The 19768-nt window shown below is 41.7% G+C and overlaps 1 protein-coding gene across 2 annotated transcripts; it reads left to right on the forward strand.

Moving 5' to 3' along the window:
- The first annotated feature begins 3593 nt into the window (after nt 1-3593).
- tmcc1b (transmembrane and coiled-coil domain family 1b) lies at nt 3594-18643 on the forward strand. 2 transcript variants are annotated; one of them, XM_085353266.1, is made up of 8 exons: nt 3594-3646; nt 7616-7789; nt 10290-10333; nt 12372-13149; nt 15512-15931; nt 17145-17629; nt 17708-17843; nt 17925-18643. In XM_085353266.1, exons 4-8 carry the CDS (start codon nt 12550-12552, stop codon nt 18237-18239), a joined length of 1956 nt encoding a protein of 651 aa, XP_085209392.1. In that variant the 5' UTR covers nt 3594-3646; nt 7616-7789; nt 10290-10333; nt 12372-12549; the 3' UTR covers nt 18240-18643. The 2 variants fall into 2 exon arrangements, with proteins under 2 accessions (XP_085209392.1, XP_085209394.1); XM_085353268.1 differs by lacking the exons at nt 3594-3646; nt 7616-7789 and having other exon boundaries at nt 9828-10333.
- The last annotated feature ends 1125 nt before the right edge of the window (nt 18644-19768 follow it).

Consider the following 19768-nt stretch of genomic DNA (forward strand, 5'->3'; position numbering starts at 1 on the left):
ACGTAGTTCCCACACTTATCACACATGTTTATGGTATTCCCTACTACATCCGTAGCTTCCCTCAGGTACCGTTGCAAGCTTTGTAAACTAAGAAGTGCCTGCACTTCCCTACCCTGAATTCTCATTTAGGCCTCATGTCTTGTTTCCCAGACGTGAACTGCCTCTCCATAGTATCCACAATATCCATTTCCTCTGTTCTCACAATTCCCTGTGAGACCTGGAATTTTCCATCCCACAACCCCATCTCACCCTCTTGCCCCTCCTCCATGACTGTGGTTTTTGTAACCATACCTGTGGCCACAAATGATCACAAGTCCAATAAGTTCCCCACTTGCCTGTTTCTAGTATTTTCTCAATATACTTTTCTGCCATTCCCTAACAAACTGCTCGTATCTCCAAAGGATCAAACTCAAACTGCCGAGCATCTTAAACCTGTAAATCCAGAAGCCCACACCACAATACCCGAACACTCAGACTAACCAGATGCCTGTGGTGTGTCCATCAACATACTGCTGTTACTATGTCAACAACAGTGTTGCCACCGCTCAGAAGCCTTTGACTCAAACATTTTATCATCCACACCCTTACAAGTAATGACATTATGTTCCTCGTGAGGCTGCCATGCCAGTATTTCCTGATCCTTCAGCCACACCTCTTACCAGCACAGCTCCATCAGCTCAGAGAATTTCAGCCTGTCTGCCGTGTTTCCTCTTTGCCCTTTCCTTTATCATCGGAGGCCAAAACTGGATACACAATCATTGACTGAATTTGTTTAAAACACTCATACTCAACTGTTTTGTCGTGTTTTTCAGTCAGTCCATCACCTATCCTTTGGCATTCCTTAATGTGTACATTTATGCAGGATTGCTTTCTTTCATCTGTACGCTGTGAACAGGTTGCTGTACATTTTACATTAACTCACTGGCAACTGGATGACAGTAAATTATTTTCAGTAACTATGTTGCTGTAGTTTAAGTTGCAGTAAAATTACTGTAAATACTTTTTACATTAACTTAATAGCATACAGCTGCCAATCTGCCAGTAACTTATTTTATTTTATTATTCAGTCTGTAAGAAAATTATTGTATTTGTTGTTTTTATTTATTTTTTAATTATAGCAACAGAAGTGTCACAAAAGTCACTCTAGTTGAGCACTGCAAACCACATCTAACTTTCCATAAAATAAAATATAAAATCACAATTAGTCACGAAGACCTGTCACTACAAGATGCTTTTTAATTGTTAAACGTACAATTAAAACAAATTACAACAAATAACAATTATACTCATATATGGCGTCTTTTCGCTTGGTCTTAATATTAATAACTAATAAACACGCCTGGCTGTCCTAATATCTGCGACAGTAACACAGTGCTCTTATCATATCAAATCAAACATTCACCTGATGATGGTATGAGATGCAGAAACAGAGATTCACTAAAGTTATTAGTATTAGCTATTAGTTTAGCAGCATCACTAAAATTAAAAACATGTTAAAAAGTTAGGCTTGACTATTGAAACCCTTTATTTCAGGCTGTTCTACAAGCTACCTGAAAAACCTTCAGTTAATCCAAAATAATGCAGAGAAAGTACTAACAAGGGATAGAAAGAGACACAATATTGACCCAATATTGGCTTCTCTTCACTGACTCCTGTTAAATCCAGAGCTGAATTTAAAATCTTTACCCTCACATTCAGGGTACATTCATAGAAACATAATCCCAACAGAAACTGCTCTCAGGCTGCAGGCCTGTTTTTAAAAGTAGAATTCAACGCAAAGCCTTCAGCTATCAGGCCCGTCTCCCTTCTAACCAGCTCTTAGTTTGAATTTGAAACACAGACACAACCTTTACTTTTAAGATTAGGTTTAAACGTTTCTTTTCGATAAACCATTTAGGATCAGATGACCCTGAACAATTGCTACAATAGGTTTAGGCTGCTGTGAGACCTCTTATGACACTCTGAACACTTCTTCTCCACTCCCACCTCTCTACACCAGCCTGTGTTTATACACCACTACTGCGTGACATTAAACTGTATTTCTTTTGTCTCCTGTAGTATGTTTTGGCCCTTGTCTCACTTTGTTCTCCTTTATTCTTTTCTCTTTCCCCTCACTCCCCAACTGGCTGCCGCTCCCCTGCCAGAGGTTATGTCTTGGTAAAAGAACGTTTTTCCTTCCCACTCTTGCAAAGAGGTAGCTCTTAGAGATCGTCTGATTCTTGGGGTTTTCTCCGAACAATAGAATCTGTACCTTACAATATAAAGCACCTTCAGACAGCTGTTGTTGTGAATTAGTGATTTATAAATAAAACTTAATTACCTCAGAGCCTGTCAGGGGGACAGCAACCTTAGCAGAGATACCCAGACCTCTCTCTCCCTAGCCACGTCCTCTAGCTCTTCTAGTGGGACCCCATAATATTCTCAAGCCACCTGAGTGACTTAATCCCTCCACCGTTTCTTGGATCTGCCTCTAGGTGCCCTCACAGTAGGATATACACAAGACGCCTTAATTAGGAGGTACCTGAGTGTTTTAACCACCTCATCTGTCTCCTTTGATGTGGAGATATTCCTGTAAACTTAACTTGCATGGTTTCTTTCTCAAGATGAATGTTGTTTGATAACAGAATAATCTTAAATTTATCTTCTAGTTCAACTGATTGATAAACCCAAAACTGAAATTCTGCATCTATGTTGTCATTAACCAGTCACATTTACATATATTTAGCACAAAAGTAAGGAAATATGTGTTTGGTCTTTCTTTGAGAAGAATGCTTCTTGGCAATAAAACTTATGCCACTGGAAAACCTGTTTATTTTACCTGACATGGTGACACATCTGTAAGGAAAATGCATTTGTGAGTTGTGCAGCAGACTTGAGTATGTTGGTTGCATCCATGAAAAACTGGCCGAAAACGTCTGTGCCAGAATCAAACAGCTTAATGTTTTGAGCTTCTGGTCTTTATCAGGACTGGTTGTTGGCAACATGTGCGCTGTACCTGAACATGTGGGTGAACATTATGTTCAGCGTTGAGCCCAGAGTCGGCCTAGCAATTAGATCGTAGGGTCAAAGTATGGAGAAGATGCAGAGAGAGAGAGGTAATTGATCTGCGATCAGTGGCAATCACACATTTCCAAGCTGTTTGGCACTGGGAGAGACGTTTTGACAAACTTTTCATGCAACCCACAGACTCAACTCTGCTGCTCTAACCACAAATGTATTTGCCTTACAAATTTGGCTCCATTTAAAGGGATATAAACAGTTTTTTTTTTCAATGATGTAAGATTTATTCCCCCCCAAAAAAGAAGCATTGTTAGAACAGATACATAATCGACCAGGTTTCTATACTGTTTTGTGTTACGTTTATATTCAGGGTACAAATACAGACCCTAACATTCCCAAACAAAATACTGAGTTAAATTTAAGAGAAAATATCTGCAGCCACGCCTGAAAACATTTACTTGAACAGTGCAAGGTCAGGGACGTGTGACCCAGCAGTCAACCTGCTCACCTGCGTGGATCACACGCGCGAAGGATGGGCGAGAGCTCGGCACTGCTCTGACGTCGAGCACGCTATTTGACGTCACCGTGGGAGTGTCCACCATCGGGAGAAATGAACGGTCATCAACACAATCCTCTGAGCGCTCATGTAAGTTGATACCCGCAAAACACACATTTTTTTTTTAAATGTGAGAAGCCTCGTATGAATGAAACGTGTTTCCTCGTGCTGTCGCCCGCCGTGCAGGCACTCCAGGGCCGGTGGGTTAATTATCCGGTTGCCGCTGCCGCCTGGCGATGAGCCTGTTTGCTGCCTGTAGCTAACCATGGCTGAAGCGATGTTGGTTAGCTTTGAGAGCCTAGCCAGCCTGCTGCTAACTGACAGCTGCGAGTGGTCAGGCGGCGAATAAGCGCCTGATTTACCAGCCAGGGTGTTCAGGGTGGGCGATGTGGAGTGTATTTACATGTGTGTGCTCACGAAAAGCGAACTGATTGCTCATGTTGTAACTCGTCAGGGTTCAACTTTGGGGACAACACCCAGCTGGATTCAGTGACGATATATGTATATGTTTTTTTAACAGTCGGGATATTCGAGGAATATAACATTTAGCTAAAACTAAAGGATTTTGTCCATCAAGCCCTGGTACAAAGAGTATTAGCTAACGCAAAGCTGCTCTGCGAGGACTAAATACGCCACCATGAAATACAAGAAGGTGTGATTAAGAAAGCCTGGTGGGAGTAGGTGACAGATGGCCACCCAATACCTCCAATGTAAACGTGTTCGAGATTTTCACACCTGTCGGGACCGTCCCCGCCTCCCCCTCTCCGGTGCTGATGCTGTCAGTTTATTTCTGCTATTATGGATTTTGATGGTTACATTTCATATGGCAGGAGAGTTTCCAGTGTTCATGACTCAGTATCTTGGTAGCCTATTTGTTGTTTGGGTATGACTGCATAAGGTTTCATTGTCATTATGCAAGCATAATGAAATTATAGCTATACATGGTGCATAAAACATAAATACACCTGTGTGTGTGTGTGTGTATATGTACACACAATATATATAAAGATATGTAGTTTTGAAGGATGTAAGCAATGAGACTGGGCAAGAATATTGCATGTTAGCACTGAACATGACTTATTTACTTATTAACATTCGAATAATGCACATTAAAGAGTGATTTACAGATTTTGATGCACATAAATTAGATAGAAATATGTAGAAATATTTTATGAGCGGTATGAACGTGTGCAATTGAGCAAAAAAACATTGCACATCAGTGCTTTACATACTGTACATACTGTTGATTTATATATATATATATATATATATATAAATTTAATGTTGTGTATATATGTTGTGTGTGTATATATATATATATATATATATATATATATATATATATATATATATATATATATATATATATATATGTTGTATATATGTTGTATATATGTTTGTGGAGTGTGCAGAGCTAGATAAAGTGTATGAGAGGGTGTCAAGAGAGGAACCGTGGTACTGCATGAGGAAGTCATGAGTGGCGCAGAAGTATGTGAGTGTGGTGCAGGACATGTTCGAGGACAGTGAGTCAGTTGTGAGGTGTGCGGTAAGTTCAAAGTGGGGTTAGGATTACACCAGGGGTCGGCTCAGAGTCCCTTCTTGTTTGTGGTGGTGTTGGACAGGTTGACAGGCGAGGTCAGGCAGGAGTCTCCATGGACTATAATATTTGCAGATGACACTGTGATCTGTAGTGAGAGCAGGGAGTCTGGAGAGCTGGAGGTATGCTCTGAAGAGGAATGAAAGTCAGTAGACGCGAGACAGAATACAGTGTTTGAATGAGAGCAAGGCAGGTGGAACGGTGACATGCAAGGAGTAGAGATAGTGAAGGTGTTAATGTTAATACCTGAGGTCATCCATCCAAAGCACCTGAAAGTGCACAAGACAGATAAAGAAGACGTGTGCAGGCAGGGTGGAGATGAACGTCACGGGTGATCTGAGACAGAAGGATAGCAGCAAGTGAAAGGGAAAGTTTACAAGATATAGATATGCATAAGTTAGTGACAGAGTTCAGCAGTGCTACAGCTTCTGGGAAGAAGTTGTGTTTCAGTTTGTGTTTGTGGGTGTAAGTGTATGACGAGGCTCTTCTAGAATAACCTGTAATAATGACATTAATAGCCATGTAGTGTAATAAACAGCTACTAAATGTGTATTAACGCTTTGTTTTGTTGAAAACGGGGAACTCCTGCAGAACTGCTGCTATCACTGGAGAGCCTGTCATAAACACCTGTCACCTTACACAGCGGTCATCTTCTGGTTTATACATTCAAATCAGGGATGTTGGGTGAACTTTAATATGAAGCCACATTACAAGGCGTGGCAGCAATGAGAGGTGATGCTAGCCTACACTCTGTTCTTTGCAGGATACACACACTGTTAAATCAATCAGGTCTCCTGACAACACAAAAACAACACAAACTGGCTTTAAAGAGTTTCGGCTTCTGTATGTAGGTTGTAAAACATTGACTGCATTTTAAAGAGCTTCACGTGAGCTCCGGTGTGATGTGGGCAGGGGTTTGACACTGCGATATGTGCTGTTATCATGAATTTTAAGCATGACCTCGCTCCGCTTAACACCAACACCGGTGTGCACCGTGGAGTGAAATAAACGCCCTCCGGCTCCTTTACGTTAGCTTGCCCGGTTAGCCACCAGTGGAGAAGCCAAGCCTTCAATTCGGGGAAAGCGATGTTTTCTGACTTTAGCTGGCACAAGGGTTTGTACCACTCTGAAGTAAAGCCGTAGATTTCACGATTGTTTTGTGAAAATGTCCAACAGTAGTTTTTTTAAAGCCCGGACCCACGAATATAAGCTAGCGAGCTGCTAATTCCATCCTCTTCTTATCTCTGGCTAATGTTAAACTGCTGGGCTCGGACTATTTGCAGTAACTCAATAACGGCACTCATACAGACAAGTATGTACATACATAATTTAGTTTATCACAGCATCTCCTTTTCAATTTTTAAGTACAGGCGTTACTACAGTTACGTCACATGTAATGACACCGAATGCACCTGTAACCCCTAATGTAATGTAATTACCTAGCCGGGGCTGTGTGGTGATGGGTAAACGACGGGCGGCTTACGTGGTTTTGTCAGGGTGTTTTCTTTTCCTACCGTCCTTTATTTCACAAAGAATGAGTGCAGAGAGGAGTTGTTCAGGTGATATGAATCAATCAATAACAGTAACACGAACAAAAACAACAGAAACATGCCGGGACCATCATTAATTCATGGTAGAGCTTAAACGTACTCAACCACCTCTCTGGTTGAGAAAATGAAAAAAACATTAGCACAGTACAGTTTGATTTAACTCTCTTAACTTCATTGAAGCGAACTGAAGTAAGTGTCAGTGCTATAAATACATTTAGCTGAGCCTTTTTGTCTTGACAGGATCATTTTGGTGCTGTAGTATATTTAAAGGAGACTTTTTTTTATTAGTAGGCACAGATCCTTTTCACTCCTTGTGCTTTGATTGTGGCAGATTATTCTTACAGACAGCGATGTTTACATCTGTGTCAGTGTCGCATTATTTTATTGTAGATTTGCCTCCGTAAACCTGTCCAGCACATAATCCCTCTGGGCTATGCAGCACTATTAATTAACATTACACAGTTAATTAAGCTAAAAGTCCTCAGGGGGGCGGGGGCCCTGCGCTCTACAAAATTAAACTACATGTTTTCATTCCGCCATCCAACGAGTTGTATGAGCTTCCTGACATAGGGGGGATGGCTGTAACCATTTGTTGTGGATTGAATATCGGATATTAAATGGCCTTGGTTTGTTGTGTGTGCTGTTAGGGGCAATCCTTGTGGTTTTTAATTTAAATCCTCATACATCAATTTCAGCAGCACTGCAAGAACACCCTATTACAGCTTTGCTTTATAAGATTGTTAGAATTAATTATTGGTGCCAAATATTGACTCTACTTTTAGTGCAGGAGGATGGCTGCTTGTGGTCTTAATAATACAGATTATGTAACTGCTTGATTATTACCGCACATTAGTACACACTTTTGCATCTCTTTTTAATGCTTGTTTTTCTTGTTCTTCTTTTTCTTTGCAGCATGTGATCTTTCTAAATGTCCACGGAAACAGTTGACTGAAGTTTGACAGCTCTTCTGCCAGTTTTAATTTGGAAAAACGTACCCAGAGGAAGCAGTGCTGGATACTTGCCTGGATTACTGAGTCTTTTTCTGTGGCAATAGAATAGATCTATTGCACATGACCACATTTGAAGGTATGTCTTATCACCAAGTACACTCCTGCTGCAATGAATGCCCTTTTTGTCAGGATTGACATTGTTGGATCTTTTCACTTATCTATCTCTATCCCCAGTTAAATTAAGGAATAAACTAATGCATTCAACCTAGTTTATGGTAATGAGTGTGAATAAGAGTATTCAAGAGTATTTCTGAGGCCTCAAAACAGCTGATCATGCTGGAACTCACAGTGCCCTGGGAAGAGTGGATTGAGGAGGCCAATGAAAGGAAACGACGACTTGGAAGACTTTCTATGAGCCCATAGAAGTGGGTTGTAGGGGTTTGCCAGACGATCACTCTGCAAAGTCCTAGGCCGGCTGGGCGTGGCTGGGGCAGCCAAGAAGAGGGCCATCCAGGCTGTGAGTGAAGCGGCAGAGAAAGCCACAAGGTAGCTGTGGATCAAGAGGGCTGATCCGTGGGTAGCTACGTACCGCAAGTCGGGGCCTGATCACCCCCGGCTGGGTATGATGTTGTGAGACCCGAAACACCTGATGACCCCAGGATACATCACTGAAGATGCGTACCAGTGCATCCAGGAGATGTGTCTTTTATACTAGTAAGACACAGCTCCAAAAGGACTTGCTGACATGCTCCAAACAGGAACGCTGCTTGCATATTTCTGGTGTAGGAACTTGTGGGTCGTTTCAGGGCACCTTGAAACAACAACTGGTTGAAACAACAACAGCTGGTTTCAGTGGTTAAAAAATGAATCATAGCAGCATTGGTTTAAACTCTCTAAAGTCAATTAACCACCTTTTCTTTCCTGAAAAACGCTAATTTAGGAGAAGTGGAACGATGTTCCCTCTGTTGTGGTTTCATTCATCCTCGAGCTGCCTCGTGCCTGCCGCTTGTTCCTGCAGTGAAAACGTACCTCATGTAGATGATGTGCCCATGCAGCACTGTATGTACACAGAGTGATGGGCGAATGTTGGCTGACCCACTTCAAAGAGAACACTTTGCCCTCAGCCTGGAGGACTCAGATGCCTTTGTACTTTTATTGTAGATGTAGGACGTTGTCACATATCTGTGTCGAATATTTGTCTTCACACGAGTCTTGTAAGCGATTCAGAGTAATAATGTGTGGTCAAAGAGCTTCTGTTTCTCATATCAGATGAAATTTATGCTTTAATCTGTTGGATATGTTGTTATTTAGATAAATATAGTATTCAATACCTCTATGAGCAGGTAGCTCCTCTGAACTGAAGCAGCAGATACGAAAACCAAGAGCAACAACAGGAGTGAACCAAGATACTGGTTTAAAACTAAATAGCAGCGTTTTAATGTGTTGTTTCTGCAAGAAGCGGTTAAGGAGCTTCCTTTCGTTACTGAACTGTTCACCACCACCTACTCTTGAACAATGAGCTTTCTTCTCAGATGCTGCAGGTCTAAAAGCTGGACTAGCATGCAGTGAGTCACAGTGTCACTAATGGAGCATTTCAAAGGGTTTTCTGGGCCGGTTTGCTCTGCTGACTTGTTAAATGATACATACATAGCTGTGCTGACTCAAAGGATCATTTTTCTGTTTGTCTGCAAAGTAGCTCGTCCTCAATCACTTTAAGCCTTGGATGTTTTCTTTATGGCTCGATGAAACAGACGGTACATTGTGTCTCGCAAAACAGACTGTCTGACGGCTCATCATAAAGTTACTGCTGCAAAATAAACCGCATCACAGCCTTAGTGACATGCAGCGTCGACTGTAATGTTCCCTTGGTTATCATGCTTTGAAAGATGTATTAAAGGTGTAACGTAACAAGTGAATATTTGATTTAGAAAACATCAAACCCTCTAATTGGTAATCCTCTGCTGTCCATAAGCACTCTGATTAGGGACAGGCGCGATCTCACATACTTGAAGCATGCAGAAGCACGGCTTGAGACCAGTTAAATTGCCTGTTAGTGATATAAGAAATCAGCATGCTTGAAAATTGTACTTAAAAGTAATTGAGTTTAATTATTGTCAAAACATGCCCATGAATTCAAACAAAGAAGACTGTGTAGCGCTAACTCTGCTGTTTGGTTTGGAGCTTGTAGGACAAATGATTTGAAAAGTGTTTAAGTAGGAATCTCTCAGGCTTACATCCTCCCGTCTCGTATGTGTTGCAGATGAGCTGTGCAGTGACAGCTCCTTGGAGCAGTTCTAAGCTGCGTTCATGTTTTCATATTCATGAGCTGTTGTCTTGTCTTGCTGTTGTAGTGTATATCTAGTAGTTGTTACTCAACAGTAACAATGCGTATTAAACATAAACTTAGTGTCAGGGACTAAAGGTTTTAACCAAAGGTCCACTAGGCTGTTGACACTTTCCGGTGGGCAACATGTTGGATGCTGATAAGTTGTTTATTGCAGTGCTGGTTTACATATCCATCATTCCACTCATTAGTGACTGAGTGGCTTTTGTTCAGCTCTGTTTTTCTCTTTTTCCTGTTATTTGAATATTGTAATTTATGTTTTTTATTTTGTCTGCGCTTCTGCTTCATTTAGCCAGTCCTGATTCGTGAGTCAGAAGAGGAGAGGCTGGGCTGATGGTAAGCTCTCTTACAAACTATCTAACCTTCTCTATTGCTCTCATCCTCACTCTGTCGTTTCATGTTGATAAACCCAAAGAGCTGTGTTCAGCACAAACTGACATTTAAAAGCCGAGCACTTGGAGTGGCCCTCTATATTACAGGATGTAGCCTTCTCATGAAATGAGAAGCAAAGTGGGGAGGCCGCTGTGGATCGTGGAGCACCTTACTCAGTTGAGAAATAGATTGTAGTCACTCTCCATTTAGATCTTCATTTATGTTTATTTTACGTTTAGTTTGTTGTGGTCTCTTTGTTAGCATCTGAACATTCTCAGTTACGTTGATTATTTAGTTCTGTAAGGAACACTTTCTGAAATGTAATAATTCAATGATTTTATACATAAGGGCAAAAATAAAGAATGGACACTATCTGCACATGTGCAGTATATCAGATATGAGCATTTCAGAAACTGTACTTGTTTATTTCGTAGATTTTATGTTTTTGCTTTACTGGGTTGACACAGTCATGACACGAAACACGCAGTATAGCTTTCTGGTGATGATTCTGGTGTTTTTTTTCCCTTACATATCATGTGAGTAATCTACTTTTAGGATCTCTTTGCAAAAATAAAATACTTAAACAAAGTTGATCCTTAACAGGGTGCTGATTGTGCTTTTAGGTTACATATAATGTCCCTTTGTGTTGCATTAATGTTTCCATGGAAGTGTAGTTATGTGCAGCTTTGCCACAGCCTCCATTCAAACTTACTCTTCCAAGTTTTGTGGCACATGCTCTGCTGTCATCAGGAAAAGCCCTCGAATAACAAGTTTGCTTTGCCTTACTGAACACAGAGGAGCTGCATGAGCACAAATTCCAGCAAACTTGTCAATTTTATTTTTAAAACACCAAATATCCAAATAGAACATTCACAGTCTCTCTTGGTCACAAGTTACTTTGATGCGTCTCCAGTTTAGTATTTTCTCGTCCTCTGACCAGTGGCAGATTGCCCTTGCAGCTATCACACACTGTTATTCTACCTGGTTAGCTGTAATTACATTCCATTCAGCTGTTAATGTGAGAAATAGTAAATGATTCACAGATTAGTTGCAGATTATTAATCACAATGTAGTGGTTTACACATTCACATTCACAAAAGGTCACCTGTTCAATTCCAGCTGGAGACACAAATTCCTTTTTTGGTTGAGTCAGGAAGGGCAAACGGTGTAAAGCTGTGCCAAATTAAACATGCGGCGCTGCCTGCTGTGACGAACCCTTTTGACAAGGAAGCAGGGAAACGTAGCTTTAGTTGTAGGTTAATAATATTTGCCTTATATGGCTTTTTACATCAAATCTTAATTGAATAATCATAGCATCCAGGATGTGTTAACCAATCTAGATGACACTACCTAGTGCACCAGCATCTAAATGTAAATAGCATTTGGGAATTAGTTTTATAACACAAATTCTTGCAAATTATATATATGAAGTTTAGTTGCAGATCTCAAAATGATGAACAAATACAAGAACAATAAATATAAGTTTTAATTATTCAGTTGTTCGGTGTTTTGAACCATTTGCTGTATTTGCCATCTCACCAAATAAGAATAACACGATAGATTAACACGCATGTCTGTGTTTTTGGACAACGAGAACAAGTGCCTCATTGATAATAACTGTGAGGAGGAAGGCTGCTCAGTCACCACAGGTCCCGTCTGAATATTATAACACATTTAAACCCCTTGATGAGCCACAGTGGGTGTTTTGTCTTTTTACTGAAACAGTGGCATTTTAAAAAATTAATATCACGCTAAAAATTACGACTGGTATACCAGCACGTCCAGTACATCTGCCCAGCACGAACCGAAATGGGTACCTATGTCTTTATCCAGATTGTGAACAAAAGTTAACTAAGAATCATGTTGACTGCAAAAAAAAAGGTCATGTCTGTGCCAACCCAGGTTTTTGTTGCTTAGTATTGTTTCCTATTCTTCTGCTGCTTATTATGTTCCTCACTCACTGCTGCATGTCATAATACATTTTATTTTCCTTTTGTGGTAGACAAGCATGACATTGAGCCAAGCCACAGATGCATGCCCACTCAAAAGGCCCAACTGAGCGCCATCCCCTCTGCTTCCCTGCTTTCAACCTGCCTCTCAGAGGGCGGGGTGTCGACGGGGCGTAGCTAGTCTCCTTCACACCCCGAGCAGGACCCTCACTGTGAAACTGGAGGTCTCAGATGGATCAGGGTAGTAGTGAGCAGAGTCCAGAGGAGCCGGACGCAGGAGGGCGAGCGGAGCCAGAGCTCGGCAGGAGGGCGTCGGAGTCAGAGCACGGCTTGTCCAAAATCACCCATAATGCCCTGGAGAACATGGGAGCGTTGGGCCATGGCCTGAAGCAATTCTTCCAGCCACAGCGCCGACGCTCCTCCGTTTCCCCGCATGACTCCGCCTCGTCCTGCGCAAGCGCCCCTCCCTCCGAACCCGCTGACGTAGGGTCAGAAGTAGGGGACACCCCCGCCTCCTTGGCCCTCCCTTTGGATTCTGACACCCCTGCCACTTCCGCCCCTCCTGCAGCTCTGAGCCGTGTCCTGCAGCAGATCCGAGGTCCACCAATGATAAAGCGAGGCACCAGCCTGCAGAGCCGCCGCAGCAAGGCGGGCGGCACTGGGGACCCTCCCCAGAAAGGTAGCCCACAGATCCACCGGCGCAGCACCCATGAAGCCCTGTTGCAGGCTGGACGCCCACGCTCCTCTTCGACCACAGACACACCCAGCAGCCCAGCCTTGGCTGACATGCTGCTGACCTCTGGTTACCACTCCACTGAAGAGCCCGACAAGGTGAGAGTCTTAGTTTTGATTCTTGTTGTAAAATCTGGCGTGTTTGCCCTAAAAAGTCTGAACTGAAACTTGCCAGTAAATAAAAGTGTTTAATGTCAGTAATAGTGTGTTATAGCTGGTTCAGGATCTGCCTCCAGTTAATGTAGTATTACTTGTCAAAATGCTTGTTTTACAAACTGTAATGTCGAAAGACAAAAATAGAACCAGAGTCTTTACTTATACTTAGTTTCTAATTTGAAAATGAGACATTTCCTGATTCACGGATGGAAACTGTAGTTCCAGAAGTCAGAATGACACTCACCTCTAACCACATACAAATATGTGCAGTGTACTGTGAAAGCACAGGATGTGAAGTACAACTCTCACTGCAAATCCTGACATCATTATACTGTATATAGAGATGAGGTCTAAACCTTCAGAATCAAGGTGCAATACTAAGGCTTTGCACTCAGGATTAATTTGTTTGGCTTATTTAAAAATAAACAGTTACATTTTAAAAATAAACACAAACTGACTCGCGCACTAATTTGTGTGCAGGAATGTCAAAACTAAATGAGTTGGACAAACTTGTTAAGAGGCCATTAATGCTTTAGATGCGCAGGGATGAGCTGCTGAATGGGGAGATGAGCTGTCAGCGGTGGAAGGTCAGAGATTGCCTTTGAGTGTTTGGTCACTATGTGCTTTAAGCCTTTCTAAATTTAGCTTTTGCTGTCCGAGTGTACTTCAGGTCAGAGCGGGCTTTCAGGGCTAAACAAACTCAAAACTTGTTTGTTTGACATTTAAGTACAGTTATGAAAGACTGCATGACCTCACAATGGCGGGAAACTCTCTTAAATTGATTATTCGGCAAAACCCCCCAAAACAACCTCAGAAATAAGAAGCGATGGTGGGGGGTATTAGCACGTCTCTAAATAGGTGATACACTTGGAATGTGGTTAATGATGCTGAACTTGTAATCAGCAGCTCTCAGCTAAAGTCTGCTTATGGCTGACAGTAAAAAAAGTCTCTCAATCTCTTTGTTGTTTACTTTTAGAAGAAGTAGACATTAAAAATGAAGCACAAATTCAGGTTAATGGATGAGTTTTCAGTTTGAGATGCACAAGTTTATATAAACAAATTGTAAATTTAAAGCTAGTTTTTGCATGTGGTCAAACATCACATCCATCAGCCTTGCAGTCCTTTACCTTTATAGTCGGCAGGTGTGTTGAATGTGGTTTTTTTTTTTTAGCCGGATACAAACCGACACCAGTCAGGATCACTGATTCAGAAATCATGTAGGAGGAAAATTTCATGATTTCTGAATATAAAAACTTTATTTATGCTGTTACAGAAGATTATTGTGATTATAGGAATAGGGTCACAATCACACATAAAACACGAGCTTTGTAGAAGATGTTACATTATTATGTAGCTGCTCTACGACTCACCCTTGTCGTTTCAAGTATATTCAACCCTGCAGTTGGAATTTGAAGTAGTCTTCCTGTTTTGCAGGTTATTAGATAGCATAACCTTGCATCACCTTTTTGGGTTTACGTCATTTAGTTGGCTGCAGTCGTGTTTTCAGTCATGGGTGTTGGCTCTCGTGTTTGTTGATTTTCTGTTTCAGATTTAATGTTTCTCTCTCCCGCGGCCTCAGGGTGAGGGTGTTCGTTTGTGGAGTCGGGTTACTTGTCCTGGACTTTGTAACTAAAGCACGTCACAGGGGGAACATTTAAATTGCTGTCATAGCAGCACCACAAAAATTAGTTGACTTGCTGCCTTTTGAATGATTTTTCTTTCCTTCTGTTTACCTATTTTATTGTACTTGTACCTTCTGGATTTGGAGCTGGGCAGTGACAGTTAAGGTGGAATTTTGTTGACAGGTGCCCTCTGCTGTTGTGAATATGTAGTTACAGATCACTCTGAAGGGTGCAAACGTGTGTGCATGAGTAGGTGAAAATAGTCATTTGTATACCTTCAGTTAGTGCTGATTAGTGTTGCCAGTTTTTGGCCTAAAAAAATCTTTGCAAATTAAACCTTAAGTTTAAAAGGAGCGATTCACAGGTTACTCAGCGTTTATAGGATGATTAAAACTACAAAATTGGCCCAGCAAGAGCAGTTTGTCATTTTGAATTGGACACAAATGGTGTGATCCAGAGACATTAGAGAAATGTATCAAAAACGATGTTGTCATTTATACAAATTGTGGAGTAGTTGATACTTTTACACTTTCAGTGCAGGACTTACTAAACTGATAAAACACATCTGTTTAGCACACTATATGAAACGAGGAGGTTAGTTTTAACTATGGCACAGTGATTTAAATGTTTTGATTATATTTTAAGTGGTTAAATACTTTCCTCTTTCCACTTTTCTTGAACAGCTTGATCGTTACGATGCATCGGGCCCTGCTATATCACCCAATGCCCTCCCATACGGCGCAGATGGATATGACGTGGTTGACAGTACCCCAGACCCCCAGCGTACCAAGCAGGCCATTGCCCAACTGCAGCAGAAGATCCTCAAGCTCACAGAACAAATCAAGATAGAACAAACTGCACGTGACGACAATGTGGCCGAATACCTGAAACTCGCCAATAATGCTGACAAACAGCAGAGTGCACGCATCAAACAGGTGTTCGAGAAGAAGAACCAAAAGTCGGCTCAGACTATCCAGCAGCTGCAGAGGAAGCTTGAGCACTACCACCGGAAGCTTCGAGAGGTGGAGCACAACGGCATCCCTCGCCAGCCCAAAGACGTTTTCCGAGACATGCATCAGGGCCTGAAGGACGTCGGAGCCAAGGTCTGTGTTTTTTTTTGTTTTTGTTTTTTTTAAGCATCATTTAAAGTTTTAGGTAATTTTTTTTCATAGCTCTCCAAAGCTTTGAAATCATCCTGTCCAAGTCGTTCTCCTGTAGTGCACTCATGCCTTAAAAAAGTGCCCTGACAACAGAACACTAAAATTCATATTATCTCAACCAAATAAGACAAACCTCTGCATTCTGCTCTCTTGCAAGGTGCTGTGGCATTTACCTGAAATACATCACTGCATGTAAATACTGCATACTTACTGCACATACTGCCAGTCGTTGTTCTCACTGTTGACTTTCTTGAAAAGCAGAACTCTGTTGAATAACTGATAAAATATGTGACTCGATATAGAGGAGTACAGTGGTAGTGGTTACCGTTTACCTTCCATACTAATTATTTATGTTAAACCTTTGTGAATTTTCTCAGAGCAGCTCCCAGGTCACATGGAGGACAATGCTCAATGTTAAGACTGAAATGCATAAACATGAATAACAGACTAGTTATTTTTCTGGTGGAATCAATCCTCAAGTTCTCCATCTGATAGTGTTGCAGTAACATATTTGTGGCCTTTTTCCTTCAGTTTACTTGATAACAAACATCATACAATCTTAATCTGTGGCTTCACCGACCATTTGCTGAGTATCTGCTGCAGCACTTCACCTGGTTTAGCCATTTTTGATGATGCCATTGGAAGTGTCAGTGCAGTTGTACAAATCAGCCACGTAGATTAGAGGTGCAGAAGTAAAAAAATAGACTAGTCTTCCGTTTTTTAACTTTTTTTTTATTTATTTTTTTATTAAATTGTTGTGCGGAGTCTGCATTCTCCCTGTGGTCGTGTGAGGTTCCTTGGTTACAGCCAATTAATGGGTTAATGGGTTAATGGATAATTCAAAATACATCCACAGATTTATCTGTGATTATCTGGACTGCTGAACTGTTCAGGTGTACTCTTATCTTCTAACCAGTGTCAGTTAGGATAGGGTTTATCACCTCTCACCTCAACTTGAAAACATACCAGTAAAAGTTCAAAATGTTGTTTAATTTGTGATTGACCCAGTCATGCACAGATCTGCAGATGTGCCAATTAAAAGTGTGTGCGCTCTGCAAACTGTCTCGATACACTTGGTGTTTAATGTAGCCAGAGCTTTTTTACAGTATATCACAAAAGCATTCTTGAGTATTGACTTGATCCTGTTTCACTACAGGTAACAGGAGGCCTCTCCAGCTTCTCTCAAGCAACTCATTCTGCAGCTGGAGCCGTGGTGTCCAAGCCGAAAGAAATAGCTAACATCATCCGTAACAAGTTTGGCAGCGCTGATAACATCGCAGCTCTGAAGGACTCTCTCGATGAAACCCAAGGAGATGAGGGCATTGGTCCTGGGGGAGCAAGGGCACTTGGAACAGGGGCCTTACCATCCAGCCCAAAGTATCCCAGTGATGATGACTGCTCTAGTGCTACTTCTGGTTCTGCAGGAGCAAACAGCACCCCTGGTGCCCCAGGAGGCCCCCCCAGCTCTAAGGGCAACACGCTTGATCATGCACAAGCCTCAGGCTTTGATGCTATACTCCACGAGATCCAAGAGCTTCGGGAAAACCAAGGTCGACTCGAGGAGTCCTTTGAAAATTTAAAAGCCCACTATCAGCGGGACTACACTATGATCATGGAAGGGCTGCAAGAGGAACGATACAGGTAGATTTGTCATGTGCTCTGCAGTATAGTCTGTTTATGTAGGACTTGTACCATTTTGTGAAATGTGCTGCTTTGCAGGTGTGAACGTTTAGAAGAACAACTGAATGACTTGACAGAACTGCACCAGAATGAAATTTTGAACTTGAAACAAGAACTGGCGAGCATGGAGGAGAAGATCGCCTATCAGTCTTATGAACGAGCGAGAGACATACAGGTAAGCCTCGCTTGGATGAACAGAACACGTGTGCTTCCTTATTAGAGCTCTGTCACCGACTCTTTTGTCTCTCACTTGCAGGAGGCGCTGGAGGCTTGTCAGACACGCATTTCCAAAATGGAGCTGCAGCAGCAGCAACAGCAGGTGGTGCAGCTGGAGGGTTTGGAGAATGCCACAGCGCGGACTCTTCTTGGAAAACTAATCAATGTGCTGCTAGCTGTGATGGCAGTCCTTTTGGTGTTTGTGTCCACAGTGGCTAACTGCGTCGTGCCCCTGATGAAAACCCGCAGCCGCACACTTTCTACATTGCTCCTTGTAATTATCCTCGCCATCCTCTGGAGGCACTGGGATGCCATTTCAGAGTATATGCATCGCTTTCTTCTGCACCCCAGATGACCGGCCTGGAGAAGGTGCATTTAAGTAATTTAAACATGAAGGGACCGGAGGTGTGAAAGCGATAATAAAGGAATGACACTGGCCCATGTGGGAAGATGAATCTCAGCAGTCCTCCTTTTTCCAGCAGCTTCTCAAAACAGGAGGATTACAAAGCTGTCTGTCACTTTACTGCTCTATGAAATACGTTTCGAGGAGAATAAAAGTGGATACGGAGAGAAAAGGCTGGATGTTTGATATGGACTTTCTATATCTGGTGCAATTGTGGCACGAGCATACTGTAAAAGGGTGAACGGGGCATAGTTGAAGGAGCGGGCTGAGAGAACTGCACACTTGATTTCTCTCTTCTGAGTGAATTTGTTTACATGTGGGAAAACATTTCATTGTTTCCCCACAGAAGAAAATATTATTCAGAGTTTTATTACTTTTCAACTGATTCAAGTGGTATTGTTTTGGAGTTACTGCTATTTTTAATACAGCCGATTGATGGATTTTTATGTTCTTTTTAACTGTAATGAGCCTACAGTGTTCTGCAGTCATAGTCGCCCACGCTCTCTTTTTTGTACTTTTTTTTTTCTGGTCTTGTGATTCAATTTTTTTTCCGTCTGCTTTTTTTCCCCTCTTTGCTCTCTTTTCAGATTTCAGCTTTTATGACCAACACTTCTTCTCTCTGCTCACTACACTCTAAAGAACGGGGTGCTTGCACATCAGCTACATTGCTCTGGGTCAGACACATGTGGGTTCTTGTTTCTTACTGGATGTGTGAAGTCAGTAACACTGGTAACGGCACAGCCAGGATATTACTATTATGAAATTTTGTGCTTGGAGTTGCAATCATGCAAACCGGACCCTACTATCCTGGTGGTTTTTCCACTGCAGAGGAATCATCTATGAACTCATTTAACATACTTGAAGAGCAGTTAAAGTGCTCAAAGACTCAGTGCTTCCGTACTGTTTCTATTAGTGACAATGAAATAGTAATACTTTTAGTTGGGTTTTTCTTGTTTTTTATTTTTTAATTAAAGATAAATAAATTTGCTGTTTAAAAACTGAACTTGAAAGTCTAACTTCTCTCCATCCTCGGTTGTCTATAAAAATCTGTTTTATGGGGTCATACACCTTTAACATTAAAGAGGGTTATAGTCAAAATAATACGAAGGTAAAAAACACAAAAACTTTTGCTCGCTGGCATGATCAACAAACTGGTTTCAGGTGATTTGACCTTTTTGACATGAGAAGATGGGCATGGTCAGCAACATTACTCAGGTAGGCAACAGTGATCAGCCTGCACTAAGGGGGCTGTCAGTGTGCTATCCCTATGTCCCGTGCACCAGGGATGTCAGACTCTGTTTACATCGTGGGCCACGTAGAGCTGTGTTTGACCCTCTGTAGGCTGGATCGGTGAAATTCTCCTGCCACTGTAAAGAAGTTTAACCACACATGGAATGATTCACATATCTTAGAAGAAGAAAACAGAAGTGCAGCTTCGACAGAACATCTCAGTTCTTCTAAAAAAAATAGATTCCGTAATA

This window comes from Diplotaxodon limnothrissa, linkage group LG5 (genome assembly GCF_057381915.1).
Source record: "Diplotaxodon limnothrissa isolate DT_005_m linkage group LG5, D_limnothrissa_male_GT1.1, whole genome shotgun sequence".
Taxonomy (NCBI): Eukaryota; Metazoa; Chordata; class Actinopteri; order Cichliformes; family Cichlidae; genus Diplotaxodon; species Diplotaxodon limnothrissa.

Coding starts and splice junctions, on each gene's coding strand:
- tmcc1b (XM_085353266.1), top strand. CDS start 12,550: ATGGATCAGGGTAGTAGTGAGCAGAGTCCAGAGGAGCCGGACGCAGGA. Junction 15,932..17,144: donor TGAAGGACGTCGGAGCCAAG/GTCTGTGTTTTT, acceptor GTTTCACTACAG/GTAACAGGAGGCCTCTCCAG. Junction 17,630..17,707: donor CTGCAAGAGGAACGATACAG/GTAGATTTGTCA, acceptor GCTGCTTTGCAG/GTGTGAACGTTTAGAAGAAC.